This window comes from Danio aesculapii, chromosome 7 (assembly GCF_903798145.1).
Source record: "Danio aesculapii chromosome 7, fDanAes4.1, whole genome shotgun sequence".
Classification (NCBI taxonomy): Eukaryota; Metazoa; Chordata; class Actinopteri; order Cypriniformes; family Danionidae; genus Danio; species Danio aesculapii.
Window position 1 is genome coordinate 61,590,614 of NC_079441.1, and position 15,206 is coordinate 61,605,819.

The following is a 15,206-nucleotide window of genomic DNA, read 5'->3' on the forward strand; positions in this document are numbered from 1 at the left end:
ACTACACACAGAAATGCCAACTGACCCAGCTGGGACTTGAACCAGCAACTTTCTTGCTGTGAGGCGACAATCAAGCTGTTTTACTAAGGTTTTCATTAGTCAAATGGCTGTTACGAGTGCTATTATTTAATCCAAAAAGTCTCAACTCATTGTGCTCATGTGTTTTTGGTAGATTACCAGCATCTAATTATCATTGGCTGAAAAAAACTGTACTTTTAATTTAGTAGATGTCTAGTGCTATATCTGTACTTTTACTGTGCTATTTTTCCTCAACCTGCAGTCACTACATAATATGTTTATTTTTTCTTTTCTTTTAGGTTATTGGCTAAGTATAATAATTAGCCCTGTGATTTTCATCTAATCAAATTGTGCATAGAAAAACTGCATCAGACAGACTGACCTTAAGACATAAAAACTTTATAAATGCAATAAAAAATATACACAGAGTGAAAGCATTAAAATATCAAAGAAGTTGCATAATAATAATAATAATAATAATAATAATAATAATAATAATAATAATAATAATAATAATTCCTTACATTTATATAGCGCTTTTCTAGACACTCAAAGCACTTTACACATAGGGGGGAATCTCCTCACCCACCACCAGTGTGCAGCATCCACCTGGATGACGCAACGGCAACCACAAAAATGGTTACACACAACAAATGAGAGACTATTTAGACTGCATATCACTGATGAGAAGATGAAGGATATCTGTATGATGACTGAAATCCCTAAATGTCCTCAAAAAACAACTTCAAGTGCACTTCAAAATATGACAATTTCAAACACATGCACACATTTTTCCATCAGTATTCCATCAGTGCTGCATGAGCTTGATTTGTGGCTCCAACTGATGGACACTCATAGCTTGTAAGTCAAAGTTCAACGTGCATAATATGTTTTAGCTTTCGCCATAGCTGGATTTTTGCCCAGTAGGTTAACCTGATTTCACTCTGCATGTAAACAACAACCTGCTTATTATGGCTGTCAGCTTATAATAGGTGAACATATTAATGCATTGTGTTCTCACATTAATTAAAAGAAAATAGCACTGATGTAGGTTACTTTTTTATCTGCAAGGTATGAAGTGGTATAAATTTCACATTATAATACTCACTAGTCCTACTTTTTACTCATATTTTGGGTGGTGTTTAGAACAGATCCTCTAAGTGCTCTACTTTTTTTGGTAAGTAATGATACTTTTACTTAAATCTGATTTTTAGTACTCTTCCCACCACTGTTCTGCAGTTCTGCTCTTTCCACTCCCATCTTCACTTATGTTGAATTGGTTTCTCACAATAATTTAACCGGTTTAGTGAATCTGGCTTCTTACCTATGCATATCCTTCCAAAAAGATCAACCTAAAAGAAATGCATTGCTGAAATGTTCATCTGTTTGTTTCATTTGTTTATTTACCTTGAATGTTCAAAAGAAATCAAATTAAATGACTGCCTTTGTTAAGCTTTAGCCCTCCACTGCATCATTTGTAAGAGTCATGTGCTCATAGATGGTCTCCACTACACCTGTCTCTCACTCGCCGCATTACTCTTTAAAAAAGACAAAATATCTGTAAATTAACAGTTTTCTGTATTGTGCTATTCTTTTTATGGGATCTTTATCTTTCCTCCAACAACTTTTGATGCAGAAAATGTTTAAAAAAATTACTTTTATTGACGTTTTTAATAGTTTGAAGTAGGCATGGGATGATATAAGATTGAATAACTTTGGATAAAAATATCACGGTTGCACTGTATCACTGTATTACGATTACTATTTACGGACCATTATAAATTTAATTCCATATTTAATTTTGGATACAATATATAGTTTCAAACTACTAAAAGGTCAACAAATGCAACTTTGTTTAAGTGCACATATAAAGCAATTCCTAAGCGTAAATAAACAGAAAAAACTTGTGAATCACAAAAAAACTAAACCCGTTTATAAAGAGATATTTTCACAGTGTACAATGAAAGCTGACAGATGGATCTCTGAAAATTGTATTCAGTTTACATCAGAACTATTTCCACATATGAATGAGGCCTGAAAGGATTATGGGTGTCACTCTCACTGCCCTCTCAGGCCCTGTTTACACTAATACGTTTTAGCTTTAAAACGGCGTTTTAGAATGAAACGATCCACGTCGACACTGGTATTTCTGAACAGATCTCAGTCCACATTACACTGCTGAAATCGCACATCACATGACCACACATACTCTCTGGCATGCGCTGCAGCATTTGCGCGTGTCTGAGTTACAGGCAGTCATCGGGTGATCTGCGGGCACCTCCCCAGATAAGAGTAGCGCAGGTCGGACAGTTCACCAAGGATCTTTCGCTTGATCTCATCCCACTAAAGTTGTTAAACGGGATATTTAATTAATCTTGTCTCTATCTAATGACTCTTTGGTCTTTTGAATCTATTACTTGTTCATAGGTAACACGTTTTGGCTAAGCGAAAATATATTAATTTATGTAAATGTATACACTGATTCTGCATGTTTGACTGATTGTTTGCCTTTATTGTATAAACCTATTGCACGTTATACTTTTATAATGGCTATTATTGATTATTAAAACTGATATTCAGCAAAAGAGACAGAATATGGTTCATATTTTTTGAAGAATGTCAATGATGTTATAGGCTTCGTTTTGTTATAAATACATATACAGTGAAGATGAAGGCCATATAAATATAGGTAAACGATGCCTCAACATTTTTAGTGTCTGTTAAGTTGCTAATCTCAAAATGAAAATAGGCAGTTCATTAGGCCAATATCATGTTTTCATTTTATCGTTACGATAGTAAAACAACGTAGCCAGGGTGATGTGCACCGTTCCTGTTGAAGATTTACCCAACGTGTCCTCTGAAATTTGTTTTCAATATCAAACTTGCGAAGTCTGAATTTAAAGTAAGGATGCAAGACTGAACTTTGTGTAGGCTACTTAATATTGAGGAAAAATCCCCAATCAGATTGTCTGCAGCCACGCCGTTTTCAGATGTCTCCGTTTTCCCCATCCACACTAACATGGAGCAGCAACGTTTTAAAATGAAAACGGCCTCTTCAACATTTTTGGAGCTCGAAAACTCTGGGGTAGTGTGGACGGAAGGTGTAACGGTAGCAAAACTTATAAACAGAGCCTCGGACATCTACCATTCCTGCCTTACCCGGAAAGCCATCAGGATTGCAGGTGACCCATCCCACAGCTGCTAGCCCCCCACCCCCAATTTTTCACACTACTCCTTACTGCACTATTCATCTGTGCTGTATATCGAGACAGTTCAGTATATTTGATAATAGTGCTGACTTGGGCATGAAAACGATCTGACGATATCAATGTAAATGACGTCAAAAAGCTCAGGCTACCTGAAATATGGAAACACAACACACATGTTGTAGACAAGGGTGTGGATTTGGTGCAATGAAGATCGCCAATCATAGCTCATAGCTCAATCATTTTTTTCCAATTACTGTATGAATGCACATTTCATGACCCATTTAATCTACAGTATGTACAATTCACAAATGCAGATGCTAAAACTTTGTTAACTAAAACTGTGCTACTTAACCCCAGAAACTCATATGACTTCATAAATGCTATAAAGCAATGACTGGCATGACACACATGCAGAAAGACTCATTATAAATTGCATCGTATCCTTTCCAAGCACTCTTTTCTCCAGCCTGCCACGGCTATAATTGCAAATGAAAGGCGTGAAAAAGCCATTAATTGCTAATGAATCATAAGTAATTAATTGTGTTTGTTGGTCTACGCATTTATTTCGCCGAACTCCAGGCACTGTCGTAGTTGTTGTTTATGCGAAAAACAGATGAATTAAACATGGCAGGGAGAAACACATATTTGAATATGGAGTGTGTGATTTTCCTGCATAATTAGCAGCATTTTAGAGTACCAGTTTGCCATCAAAGATCATTAGAGCCGCCTGAGAGCTGACGGGACTAAAGATGCTTTATGTACATGCTAGCGTGTGTGTGCGTGTGTGGGCACTCACTAAGGGTTTTGTAGAGCCATCTAAGAAAACCTCCAAGACATGAAAGTACCTTAAACCATATTCAAAGCATCAAAAGATGAAAAATAACATCAAAAATCAGATTTAATCCTTATTTAAAGGTATTAAAAGAAAGAATAAGTGAAAATCATGCATGCTAGATATTTCTATGGTAACTGCAACCTCACTTAAGGGATGTCTTCAATCACAGAGTTTGCTTTAAAGAGCTTTGCATTGCAGTTACATGTTTAAAGAAACAGATGAACCCAAATATATGTCACAGACAGGATGTTTATAGATATCAGAGTGTTTGATAATGAGAGATGACAACGTAAAAAAAGACAGAAGTGAACAAGAAACAAAAAAAAGAGTAGGAATGGCATTACCAATGTAAAAATGGAGAAAGCAGAAATCACTTCACCTGTTTCTCTCTCTCTTTCTCACGCTCTCTGTCTCCTACTGAAGACAATTTGCTCTCATTTAATCGTTAGCCGTTCGTTATATTCCCTGTATTGCGCTTTCGCTCGCCTAATTGTCGGCAGCCGAAGCGAAGCTAATTAAAGTGTCTTTGCCATAGATCCCATGAAGGCTTCGCTCCACGTTTAGGGTCGGTTTATTCAGCAGCCGTTTGCACATGTTCAGCCAGTATTTTCTCCCTGCATTGTGACCTAATGCAACATTAAATGGCTGCATGACTGAAATAATGAGTTAATTTATGGTGTCGGAGGGTGGTCAGAATATTCCAAGCACCAGCAATTATATCAGGGAAAAAAGAGCAAAGGAACAGAGGCCAGTTGGAGAAGCGTTAAGTATATTTTTAAATGTATTTTGGAAGAGATGAAATATTCAGTGGCTAAACCAAGACATGGTTTTTAATATACTGTATATTTACAGTGTGTGTGTTTGTGTGTTTACACAAAGTAAAACAAAGAAAGCTGAAAAAAATATGAGCAAAATGTCTGCAGAGTAAAAATAAGTAATAAATAGAAATCTCATTTTTGATAGAAATCGATCACAGCCAGTAGGACAACACATTTTTACGTTTGAAATGACTATTTTCTCACAATTTATTTGATTAAAAATACAGCAAAAACAGTAGTATTGTGAAATAGTATCATTCAAATACTAGCTCTAAAGTGACGTTGGTAAATTGGTAATGGTTTCTGCTGTTCTGACATCAGCTGCAGATGTGAATGAATGGTGGAAGAAAGTAGTTCCTTATACTCTCAGTGTTTGATTTTCTTTTTTGTATAATCGATTGTGCTGTCGAACTGTTGTACAAATGCAATATCACACTCGTACCAGTACAATATGGCTGTTTATGGTCACTGTTGGGACACTAAGAAACTTAGCCTGCAGCCTCTAGCCTTGTGTGATTTTGCTCTTATATATATGAGAAAAATATCTTTATAAAAATATCTTTTAATCCCACAGACCAGTGTGTGTTCATGTTCCATTCTCATTGTGTTTGCTTTTGTCAGTTGCTAGTGTTCATATAAGTTTCTTACCAGCACAGTTCTTGCAGATGACCACACAGAGGTTGATGGAGGCCCATTCCGGCTCAGGCGCCTGACAATCGGCACACTTCCTGTTGGACTTGTTGAACCAAACTTTCTCCAGCACCTCGTAATTGCACAACGTCTCTACGATGGACTCCTGAACGGCTTCGACCCATTCATCTCTCTCACGCTCCGACTCCACTGTAAAACTAACACAAATTATATGAAATTCTTACATGAACTTTAACAAGACTGATTACACATTAACCTTTGCAGTATATTATTAAAAAAGACAACCGGAGAGGAAATAAAGGGTTTCCTACGTTCAGCGGAGAACTAAATTAGAGCTGCATTGTAGCTACAAATGACAATTTCCTAAATTTCAAGGTCACTGCTTACTACTTGAAATTATCCTAACAGTAGTTAAAAAACTGTTTAAGGATATTTAACGAGACCCACATATTCTGAACAGCACATAATCAAAAAGAAGAGAGATTTGAAAAAAAAAAAAAGTGAGAGAACAAAATCTGAGAATATTTTTGACGCTACAATTTTCTTAGTGCTGCTGTTAATCTGGCTGGTGGTAAGTCATTTAATTATTTGATAACCATAACTAATGGTCACCAATCTTTCCAGTTCTGACTTTGCAAAATGGGGAGCTTTTCCATAGCAAGAAGTTCCTCAGATATGGTATTTGTGGAATGTTGCATCTTTACAATATCACAAACTCTTTCAAGTCCCCCAAAAAGGCTGGTGGTTCATGAAAGACTGGATAATGCTAAGAATCTCAATGGTTAATCAGCAATGCAGCTGCAATTGATCACCAACAGGACCTGTATGTCAGCATGCAGTGTCTGAATGTTGAAGAGAGAGAGAAAATAACACTCCAATGGCCACAGATGTGCTTGAGTCATTTAAAACAAGGAACTTTTCATTTTTGACTGCTGCAAGATTAACGTTAACAGTAACGTACAAAATCACTGTGTGTTCTGTAAAATTATTGAAATTTTTGTAAAACACTGTTCTAATAGCATGATATAGCCACAACTAAAACTCTTTTATATTCTGCATGAAAAAGTTTCTGAACGATTTCATATTTCTGAAAAATAATCAAGCACTCATAAATTGTTCTCTAATGCTGATCTCCACAATACAGTACATGTGCCAAAGAGAGCCCGTACAGCTTTTCAAACATTAGATCTTGTTAATTTAGTTTTTAATCCTAGATTATGTTTTTAGATTTTATGGTATTTCCTGACACACCATGTCCTAAAGTGTGAATCATCTCAGACCATCTCAGGTTTCTTGAACATGACAATGAGTTCACTGTACTTAAATGGCCTACACAGTTACCAGATCGCAATCCAATAGAGCACATTTGGGATGTGGTGGAAATGATTCTATCATGTCAACATGGATCAAAATCTCTGAGGAATATTTCCAGTACCTTGTTGAATCTATACCATGAAGGATTAAGGCAGTTCTGAAGGCAAAAGGGGGTCCAACCCGGTGCTAAAAAGGTCATATTTCGTTTTTGGGCTTTTTTCTAAGATTACCTTTCATGTAATATGTTTGTAAATGTAAAAAGTCTGGAATAGTTACAGATCTGAATGATAAATACAGTTACTGTCTTTCAAAAAGGAAACCAATACTGAACTGCCTAAAACAAGTCATCATTATTTCCAGGTTTACTTCCAGCACAAACCTGCATAGGCTGGAAACTAATTTGAATAATGCCACACAATGTCAAAAAGGACTATACTGCCCACAAATAGAGTTTGTTTTGACCCTCAAATATTGTAGCTGAAGCCTAGAAAACTTATGATGTATTGTGTTTTTTTACTGTGAAAGCAAATGTTCCGAACCATCAGACTAATGGGTTGGACTAATCAACAGAGTAAGCTCTCGGAAATGAGGGGTTTACAGAGAATAAATCATTGAATGAATGTTTCAGACAATGTGAAAAAGAAGTGAATCTGCGATTTGTATTATGAAAACAAGTGTTTTTGGGCCTTGGTTGGAGTAACCTATTGAAGCAGACTTACAATTATAAAATTAGCAACCTTTAAATAACACAGTAGGAGTTCTTTAAAAATAAAATGTGTTAATTTGTCCTTGTGGTGTACTGCTCTATTTGTTGTGTGAGAAGGCATAGGATGATAACCGGGTTTCAGGGTTTACCACAGTTTGGAAAAGTCAAGGTATTAAAACCGCAAAAATGTTTTGTTATATCGTTTCTAAGGTATATGTAAATGTGTTTATTTTTTAAGTGTTTTTTTTTTTTTTGTCAGGAAATCTGTGTTTTTGAAGCTAGTAGAAGTCAATAGTTTATTTTAACTATGTAGCCTGACATGTTTACTGTTCCAAAATATTATAAAATGTAATATATTTTGCTTTAAATTGGGGGTTTAAAAATAAATTATTTTACAACAGTAAACCCAACACCATGATAGTGTAACACCGTGATAATTTTATCCAAGGTAATTATACCGTCAGAAATTTTATTATTTTAATTTATTTATTTACTCTCGTTTTTCCTTGTTATTTTTTTTTTGTTTGTTTATCTTTCATACGATTTCATTTATTTTATTATTTCATTTATTCGTTTATTATTTATTTATTTTATTATTTTCATTACACTTATTTGATCATGTACCATAAGATATAGTTTAATTGACTACTCAGTTTATGATTTTTATAAATTTTTCAGTTTCTTTTCATGCCTTCCAAGGGGTTTATCCTCCTAGGGCTTGAGTGTCCACATACGTGGACAGCACATTTTAGCTCCTAAGTGGCTATTTAAAATACCTTGAATGTTTTATATTTTGTTACAGACATACAGTGTTATCCTGCAACTGTTTTACAGCATATGAAATGTCCAAAACCCTATTTTTAACGGTCCAAAATGGAAAACAAAAAAAATGTTTTTACTCTCTGATAGTCAAAGCAAGTTCAAAAAAAAAATTCTATGTTATATATGCATTAAAAAAACATTCAGGAAAAAAGTTGTGTAAATTCAGACAATGAGTCCACATATATGGACATCATTTTTCTCTAAAAATACATCACACCAAAAGATGATACTTAGATTTTTATTTTAATTAGGTTTCAATAAGCCCAAATGGCAAAGAGAAATAAAACAAATCATGTAAAAACACCTTGGGCCTTAAGAGGTTATGAGTCGGTGGTGGTTACCTAATATTGGTTTAATTCTATTTGAGCTTGAGTAAAAAAATGATTAAAACATTGGCTGCATCTGAAATCCCCTATGACACAACCTGACAAAACTCTTGTTGTGGATCCCAGTTGAAAGAGCAACAATTAATAACTTCTAGTTAATCATTTGGAAAAGTGGTAGAAGGTGGATTTTTCTGATAAATCATCTGTTGAACTGCATCCCAATCATCATAAATACTGCAGAAGACCTATTGGAACCCGCATGGACCCAAGATTTTCACAGAAATCTGTCAAGTTTGGTGAATGAAAAATCATGGATTGGGGTTACATTCAGTATGGGGGTGTGCGAGAGATCTGCAGAGTGGATGGTGGATTACAGAGTGGATTACAAACTACAGGAGAGGGCAAATTCCTCAGCAGGATAGCGCTCTTTCTCATATTTTAGCTTCCACATTAAATTTCCTGAAAGCAAACAAGGACAAGGGGCTACAGGATTGGCCAGCCCAGTCACCAGACATGAACATTATTGAGCATGTCTGAGGTAAGATGAAGGAGGAGGCATTGAAGATGAATCCAACGAATCTTGACGAACTCTGGGAGTCCTGCAAGAGCGCTTTCTTTGTCATTCCAGTCAAACCTCACTGTCCTAATTAAAATTCAAGGCATGGTCATATTTTATTTTGGTAAAATAAGCGTAATCCAGAGGCCTTTGCCTTTCAAATAAGCCACTTCTGATACTAAATGATCAACTAGAAGTCAAGTTTTTATTTGTTGTTCCTAAAACTTTAATGGACGACAAGATATTTGTCAGATAGTGTACTCAGTTGGTACTGCATTTGAGTTTAAAAGTACTACTCAGCCATTATAAAAGTATGTTCTATACAATATGAATGTGAGCAGTATGAATGGAACTCAGACGTACTGCATCCACGATTTTGTCATTATCACATGACCTACCCGCATCAGTTGCGTCGCTTCACTCCCATTCATGAATTCTCTCGTGGTGATTTATGGGATATCGACATCATCCATCTGATGCACAATTCATCTTTCCGGAAATAGTAGGTACTTCTCACATACTGTTTTTCTAATTCTATGAATTCCAACATACTACTCGGCTCGCATACTGTTTTTAGCATACTACATAGTATGGAAGCATGCGATTTTAGACTAGAGTTTCTATAGTATGGAAGTATGCAAATTCGGTTAGAGGTTCATCATTGTATTGCTTTGTGTTTTTGTAATATTTCACCTGTCTGTGTAATAAAGCATATATTGAAAAAATAAAATACAATGCATACTTATTAGACACAAACCTAAAGTTATGCTTGTTAAATTCATCCTGGCTTTAAACCTAACAGTTTGTTTCCCAGTGGGCTCAGGTCAAACAGAAGCCCAATATAAATGGCAATTGGCTCTTTTTAAACGTTCATTATCGCGTTATAATTGGCAGTGATGAGACACAATACAGTCTAAATGCAAAAACCGGTAACAGCCCTGAATATGCTTTCCATTTTTATTATGACCCCCTCTGTGCACATTATTTTAAATGAGCACAGAGACCCTGATACGTCATTTCCTAGAAAAATTCCAATTATTTTGCCAACAACTAATACTAAATAGTCATCCGTCCTCACATCACTCAGTGTTTAGAACGCAGTTACAAACAGATCAATATTCTGTCCCGTCCATAAAAAACAAAGCTAGGAGATAAAGAGGAAAAATCTTTAACAGTGCGCGTGAGCCAAAGAAAGAGAGCAATAGCTTTTCATTGTTCCTTCTTGTTGTTGTATCTGGGTGTTTTTTTTCCTGCATCAGCCATAAAACGATCATTAAAAAACAAACACGAAAACATCTAATCGATTAGGCCTCTGCAAATGGCTGCTTTGTTGAAAACATCAGATTGCGTGGGGTCACAGGTGAGCAATGCCTGTACTGTACTGCAGTTATAACAGAGCTGATATTTAGAAAGAAAGAAAAGATGCGAGAGGAAGAGGAAACAGATCAATAATGAGTGTGCTTCAGATGGATGCTATCAGAGCGGCAGGACAGTCGTAATGAGAGAGTGTCTGCTAGAAAATAACACAGCAGGCAACAAACTCTGCAAAAAAAAAATCTAAATTGATACTATAAAGGCTCAAAAAAGGGGAAATCAACAGTGTTTGCTCTTCCTTTCATAAATCTCACACTGTCCAGCTATTTAAGCACTCAATTTCATTATGCACAGGCAAAAAAGTTTCAGCGGCTTGACACTAATGCTTTTGCAAACTTCAACTGTATAATCCATATTTTATTTGGGTTGGTGCAATCACTTACTAAGAAGGAAGTGTACTCTAATAAATCAACCGAGACAAAGTCACCAGTCCTGGAGAAAAGTTACAAACAAGGTAGTTAGAGAGTGAAAAAAAGATATGCATTGAATTGTAATTATTTCAGGAGTTCACACTTAGATGATGGATGGATGGATGGATGGATGGATGGATGGATGGATGGATGGATAGGTTTGGATGGGTGGGTGGGTCTGTGCATGGGTGGATGGGTGGGTGGATGCATGGGTGGATGGCTGCGTGGGTGGATGGCTGGATGGATGGATGGATGAAGTGTGTTTGGGATGCTCTCCCAGGAGAGAGCCTTGCTTCCAGTTTCATCAGGAGAGAGGAGAGTCTAGGCTCGAGAGCTCCCTCAAATTCGTTCACTCTGCCTATTACTTGATTATTAGGGGTTGCCACGGTGGAATGAACCGCCAACTATACCAGCATGAGGCTATACGGTGAATGCCCAGTACTAAAACACTTATAAACTGTGCAAATTAGTTTTTTTTTAATCCACTTATACTGCATGTCTTTGGACTGTGAGAGAAAATTGGAGTATCCAGGGGAAACCCACGGGGAGAAGCAGCCAGGACTCAAACCAGTGACCTTCTTGCTGAGAGGCAACAGTGCTAACCACTGAGCCACCATGCTGCCCTGTTCTGGATTAATCTAGGAAAGAGGGGGAGGAGTAGAGGTGCACAAGGTATTCTTTGAGTTGAAGATGACTAAGGTAAGAAAATCTGGTTATTTATGTGCGTGGGGATTCGTCTGATTGGTAAATCATGTGATGGCTAATGCTGGACCAGCTGTGGTCAATCATAAGCACGTGATCTCTTGAAATGAGTTTATAAATAAACTTCACTTATGTTTACTTAGGTGGATTTAGTTGCTTATACAGTTGTGAGAGTTAATGAAATATTTTCTATAGGAATGTACATTCAAAACATGATGTTTGATGTTTGTTCAAACTACCTATTTAAAATAAGCTAAAATAACAATATTCTTTAAGGGTTTTTTGTGACAAATTAATGCTTTTATTTTCAATCCACTTTAATTTGTAAAAACTAGTTAGCGTTAATTCCTTCATGTCGCCCCAACACAAATCAGTTGTGTGGAACCCAATAGTGTACAGCAAAATTAGATTCATCTTTGTTTTAGGATCTGATTGACAGGATTATGTGCTAAAGTGAGCAATGGGCCTGTTTAAAAATCAAGGTTTCTCAGAAGTCATCATAGATGGATATATGGTAAATGGGAGAGTATACAACAAATAAAAGTTTTGTATTCCTATTTGCTCAAATAATAATGAACGATAGCATTTAAAAACTCCACGATAGCATTTTCAAAACTTTCACAGAAAGGAAAAAAAAACGTTTGAGACTGATAACGGCAGCCAGATGATGTAATACAAAATACATCTTATACATTTTTTTTAAATCAAGATATTAAAAACTTTCAAGCAATTAAGATGCTGACGACATCATAATCTTATGAAAAGCATCCATTGACATCTCTCACTTGAAAATGATTTTAAAAGATTTGCAACCGAACATCACTGACTCACTAAATGTTGCAATTTATCAAATTTCATTCATTCAATCATTTTCTTTTTGGCTTTGTCCCTTTATTAATCCAGGGTCGCCACAGCGGAATGAACCGACAACTTATTCAGCACATGTTTTACACCGCGGATACCCTTCCAGCCGCAACCCATCACTGGGAAACATCCACATACACACTCATTCACACACATACATTATGGATAATTAAGCTTACCCAATTCACCTATAGCGCATGTGTTTGAACTGTGGGGGAAACCAGAGCACCCGCAGGAAACCCACGCGAACACGGGGAGAACATGCAAACTCCACACAGAAGTGCCAACTGATCCAGCCGAGGCTTGAACCAGCGACCTTCTTGATGTGAGGCGAACATGCTACCCACTGTGTCACTGCATCGTCCAATTAATTAAATTTGTCTAATATAAAAGAGATGAAAATTACCCAAAAGTGAAAGTTCTGTCATCATTTACTCTCCCTTCACTTATCACAAAGCATCCTTTCTGTAGCAATTGGCTTCCATGGTATAATTGTTTTTTCTACAATTGGATATCAATAGAGTTGGTGGTTCATTCCACCGTGGCGACCTCTAAAATAGAGACTTGAAGAGAATGAATGAATGGACGTCAGTAGTTGATGGTTTCCAACATTCTTCTTTTAAGGACAGAAAAATATGCTCTGCACAGTGGCGCATGGTCTAACAGGTTTGTGTTTTTTCTCTTAATGAGTTATGGGTGTGTTTTGAGCATAATGTGCATTAAACCAATCAGAGTCTTATCTCACGTTCCCTTTGAGAGTCAGTTGTGTCACGCCATGGCGCATTTGCTATTTACATGTTAACAGTTAAACAAACAGTTAAACAAACCATCTGCAGCACGAGGATAAAGAATGAATCTCCTCCATTCAGCCTCTTTACTTTCTCTTTACTTTACTTTTGCTCTTTACTCATTTACTTTTGTGAAGTTGTGAAACTATCTACTTCTGTGTTCAACAGAAAGAGGAGTAAATTATTGCAGAATTAATATTTTGGGGTCATTTTCATCTATTCAAATTCAAATTTCATTTGTTGATTCCTTTTAATGAACAAATAATCAAGTTATAGCTGTACACTAAAATAGACGATTTCAGGCTTAATGCAGCATATTTGTTTTCACTTTGTATGCTGTTGGAGGACTTGGGCATGTTCTTGAACTTAAGGTTGCAGCAGGACTCCTCAATCCTAGGGAATGCCAAAATTGAGCAGAATTTCATCCAGGAGTAAACTATCTGACTCTGGACAAACGGGGCCTGTAAAATCCTTTTATAATTCTTCCTGGACTTATGAGCTTCAACAAGTCTTCCTCTAAGTTTCTCTGAAATCTCAGTTGATCCACACATATTGCACTTGAATGCAATGCAGTTGTCAAGAGAAGATCAACAAAAAGTTTTTATACAGCAGGATAGGTCAATCCAACACTGGAACAGCTATTATATTATTTTATGAAGTTTTTTATTGTCATTATTTATCTTTTAAAAGCTAATAGAATTATGCTTCAAAATGATAGTGAGCTGCTGTTCTGTGTAATATTTATTACAGGTATAGAGACCACTTAATTCTAAGTAGCATGGCAAGATCACAAGTTAACATTCATTCAGTATTAACAAGTATTATTAGGTACTGAGAAAATAAATACATATTTTTTTTATTAGAATATCAACAATGTAGGGCAGTGTTGAGTGTTATTAGTTACTAGATTCTGTACTTAAATGACCTTTCCTCTGAAAAAACTAAAGTAAGGGATTACTTTCTGTTTGAGGTAATTTAATTACTGTTTCTTATAATATACTTGCTTAAATACTGCACATCATTTCAACCGTTCTGTATAAATCGATTCTGAGAACAGAGTAATTGTTTGTTTTTTTTGGGTTATTTTTTTAACAAAAATATTTTGCAGAGTTACTCAATTTTCAAGAAGACTACATTTATCAAGACAATGGCATATGCTTATGAAAAAAATTAATTGAGAAATTAGTTCATGATGATATTAGGTCTACATTCAGAGAACCACAGCAACTGTGTTTATATTTTTGTTATACAGACACTTTAAACAGTAATTAAATTTTTCAATTAAAGAAGGATAGATTTTTCCAATAATTCTACAACTATTGCAAAAAACAATTAAATGTTTTAGAAAATTAATGTCAACATACAGTGCAGCCGGAAGGTATTTATTACGTTTCACTTTTTCCACTTTTTTTATGTTACAGCCTTTTTCCAAAATGGATTCAATTAATTTATTTCCTCAAAATTCTACACACAATACCCCATAATGACAATGTGAATTTTTATTTATTTTTTTTTTTAATTATTGCAAATTTATTAAAAATAAAAAAACCTGAAAAATCACATGTACATAAATATTCACAGCCTTTGCCGTGATGCTCTAAGTTGAGCTCAGGTACATTCTGTTTCCACTGATCATTCTTGAGATGTTTCAGCAGCTTAATTGGAGTTCACCTTTGGTAAATTCAGTTGATTTGACATGATTTGAAAAGGCATACACCTGTCTATATAAGGTCCCAGGGTTGACAATGCATGTCAAAGCACAAACCAAGCATAAAGACAAAGGAATTGTCTGTAGACCTCCGAGACAGGATTG

The 15,206-nt window shown here is 35.8% G+C and overlaps 1 protein-coding gene across 2 annotated transcripts in view; it reads right to left on the bottom strand.

The window, feature by feature from the left end:
• Nucleotides 1-15,206, bottom strand: part of arap2 (ArfGAP with RhoGAP domain, ankyrin repeat and PH domain 2) — a 196,489-nt gene that overhangs the window by 99,926 nt on the left and 81,357 nt on the right. For both annotated transcript variants that reach the window (XM_056462289.1, XM_056462288.1), the window contains exon 11: nucleotides 5,529-5,728. In XM_056462289.1, the coding sequence (XP_056318264.1) occupies nucleotides 5,529-5,728 (200 nt within the window). The remainder of the gene's footprint in view (nucleotides 1-5,528; nucleotides 5,729-15,206) is intronic.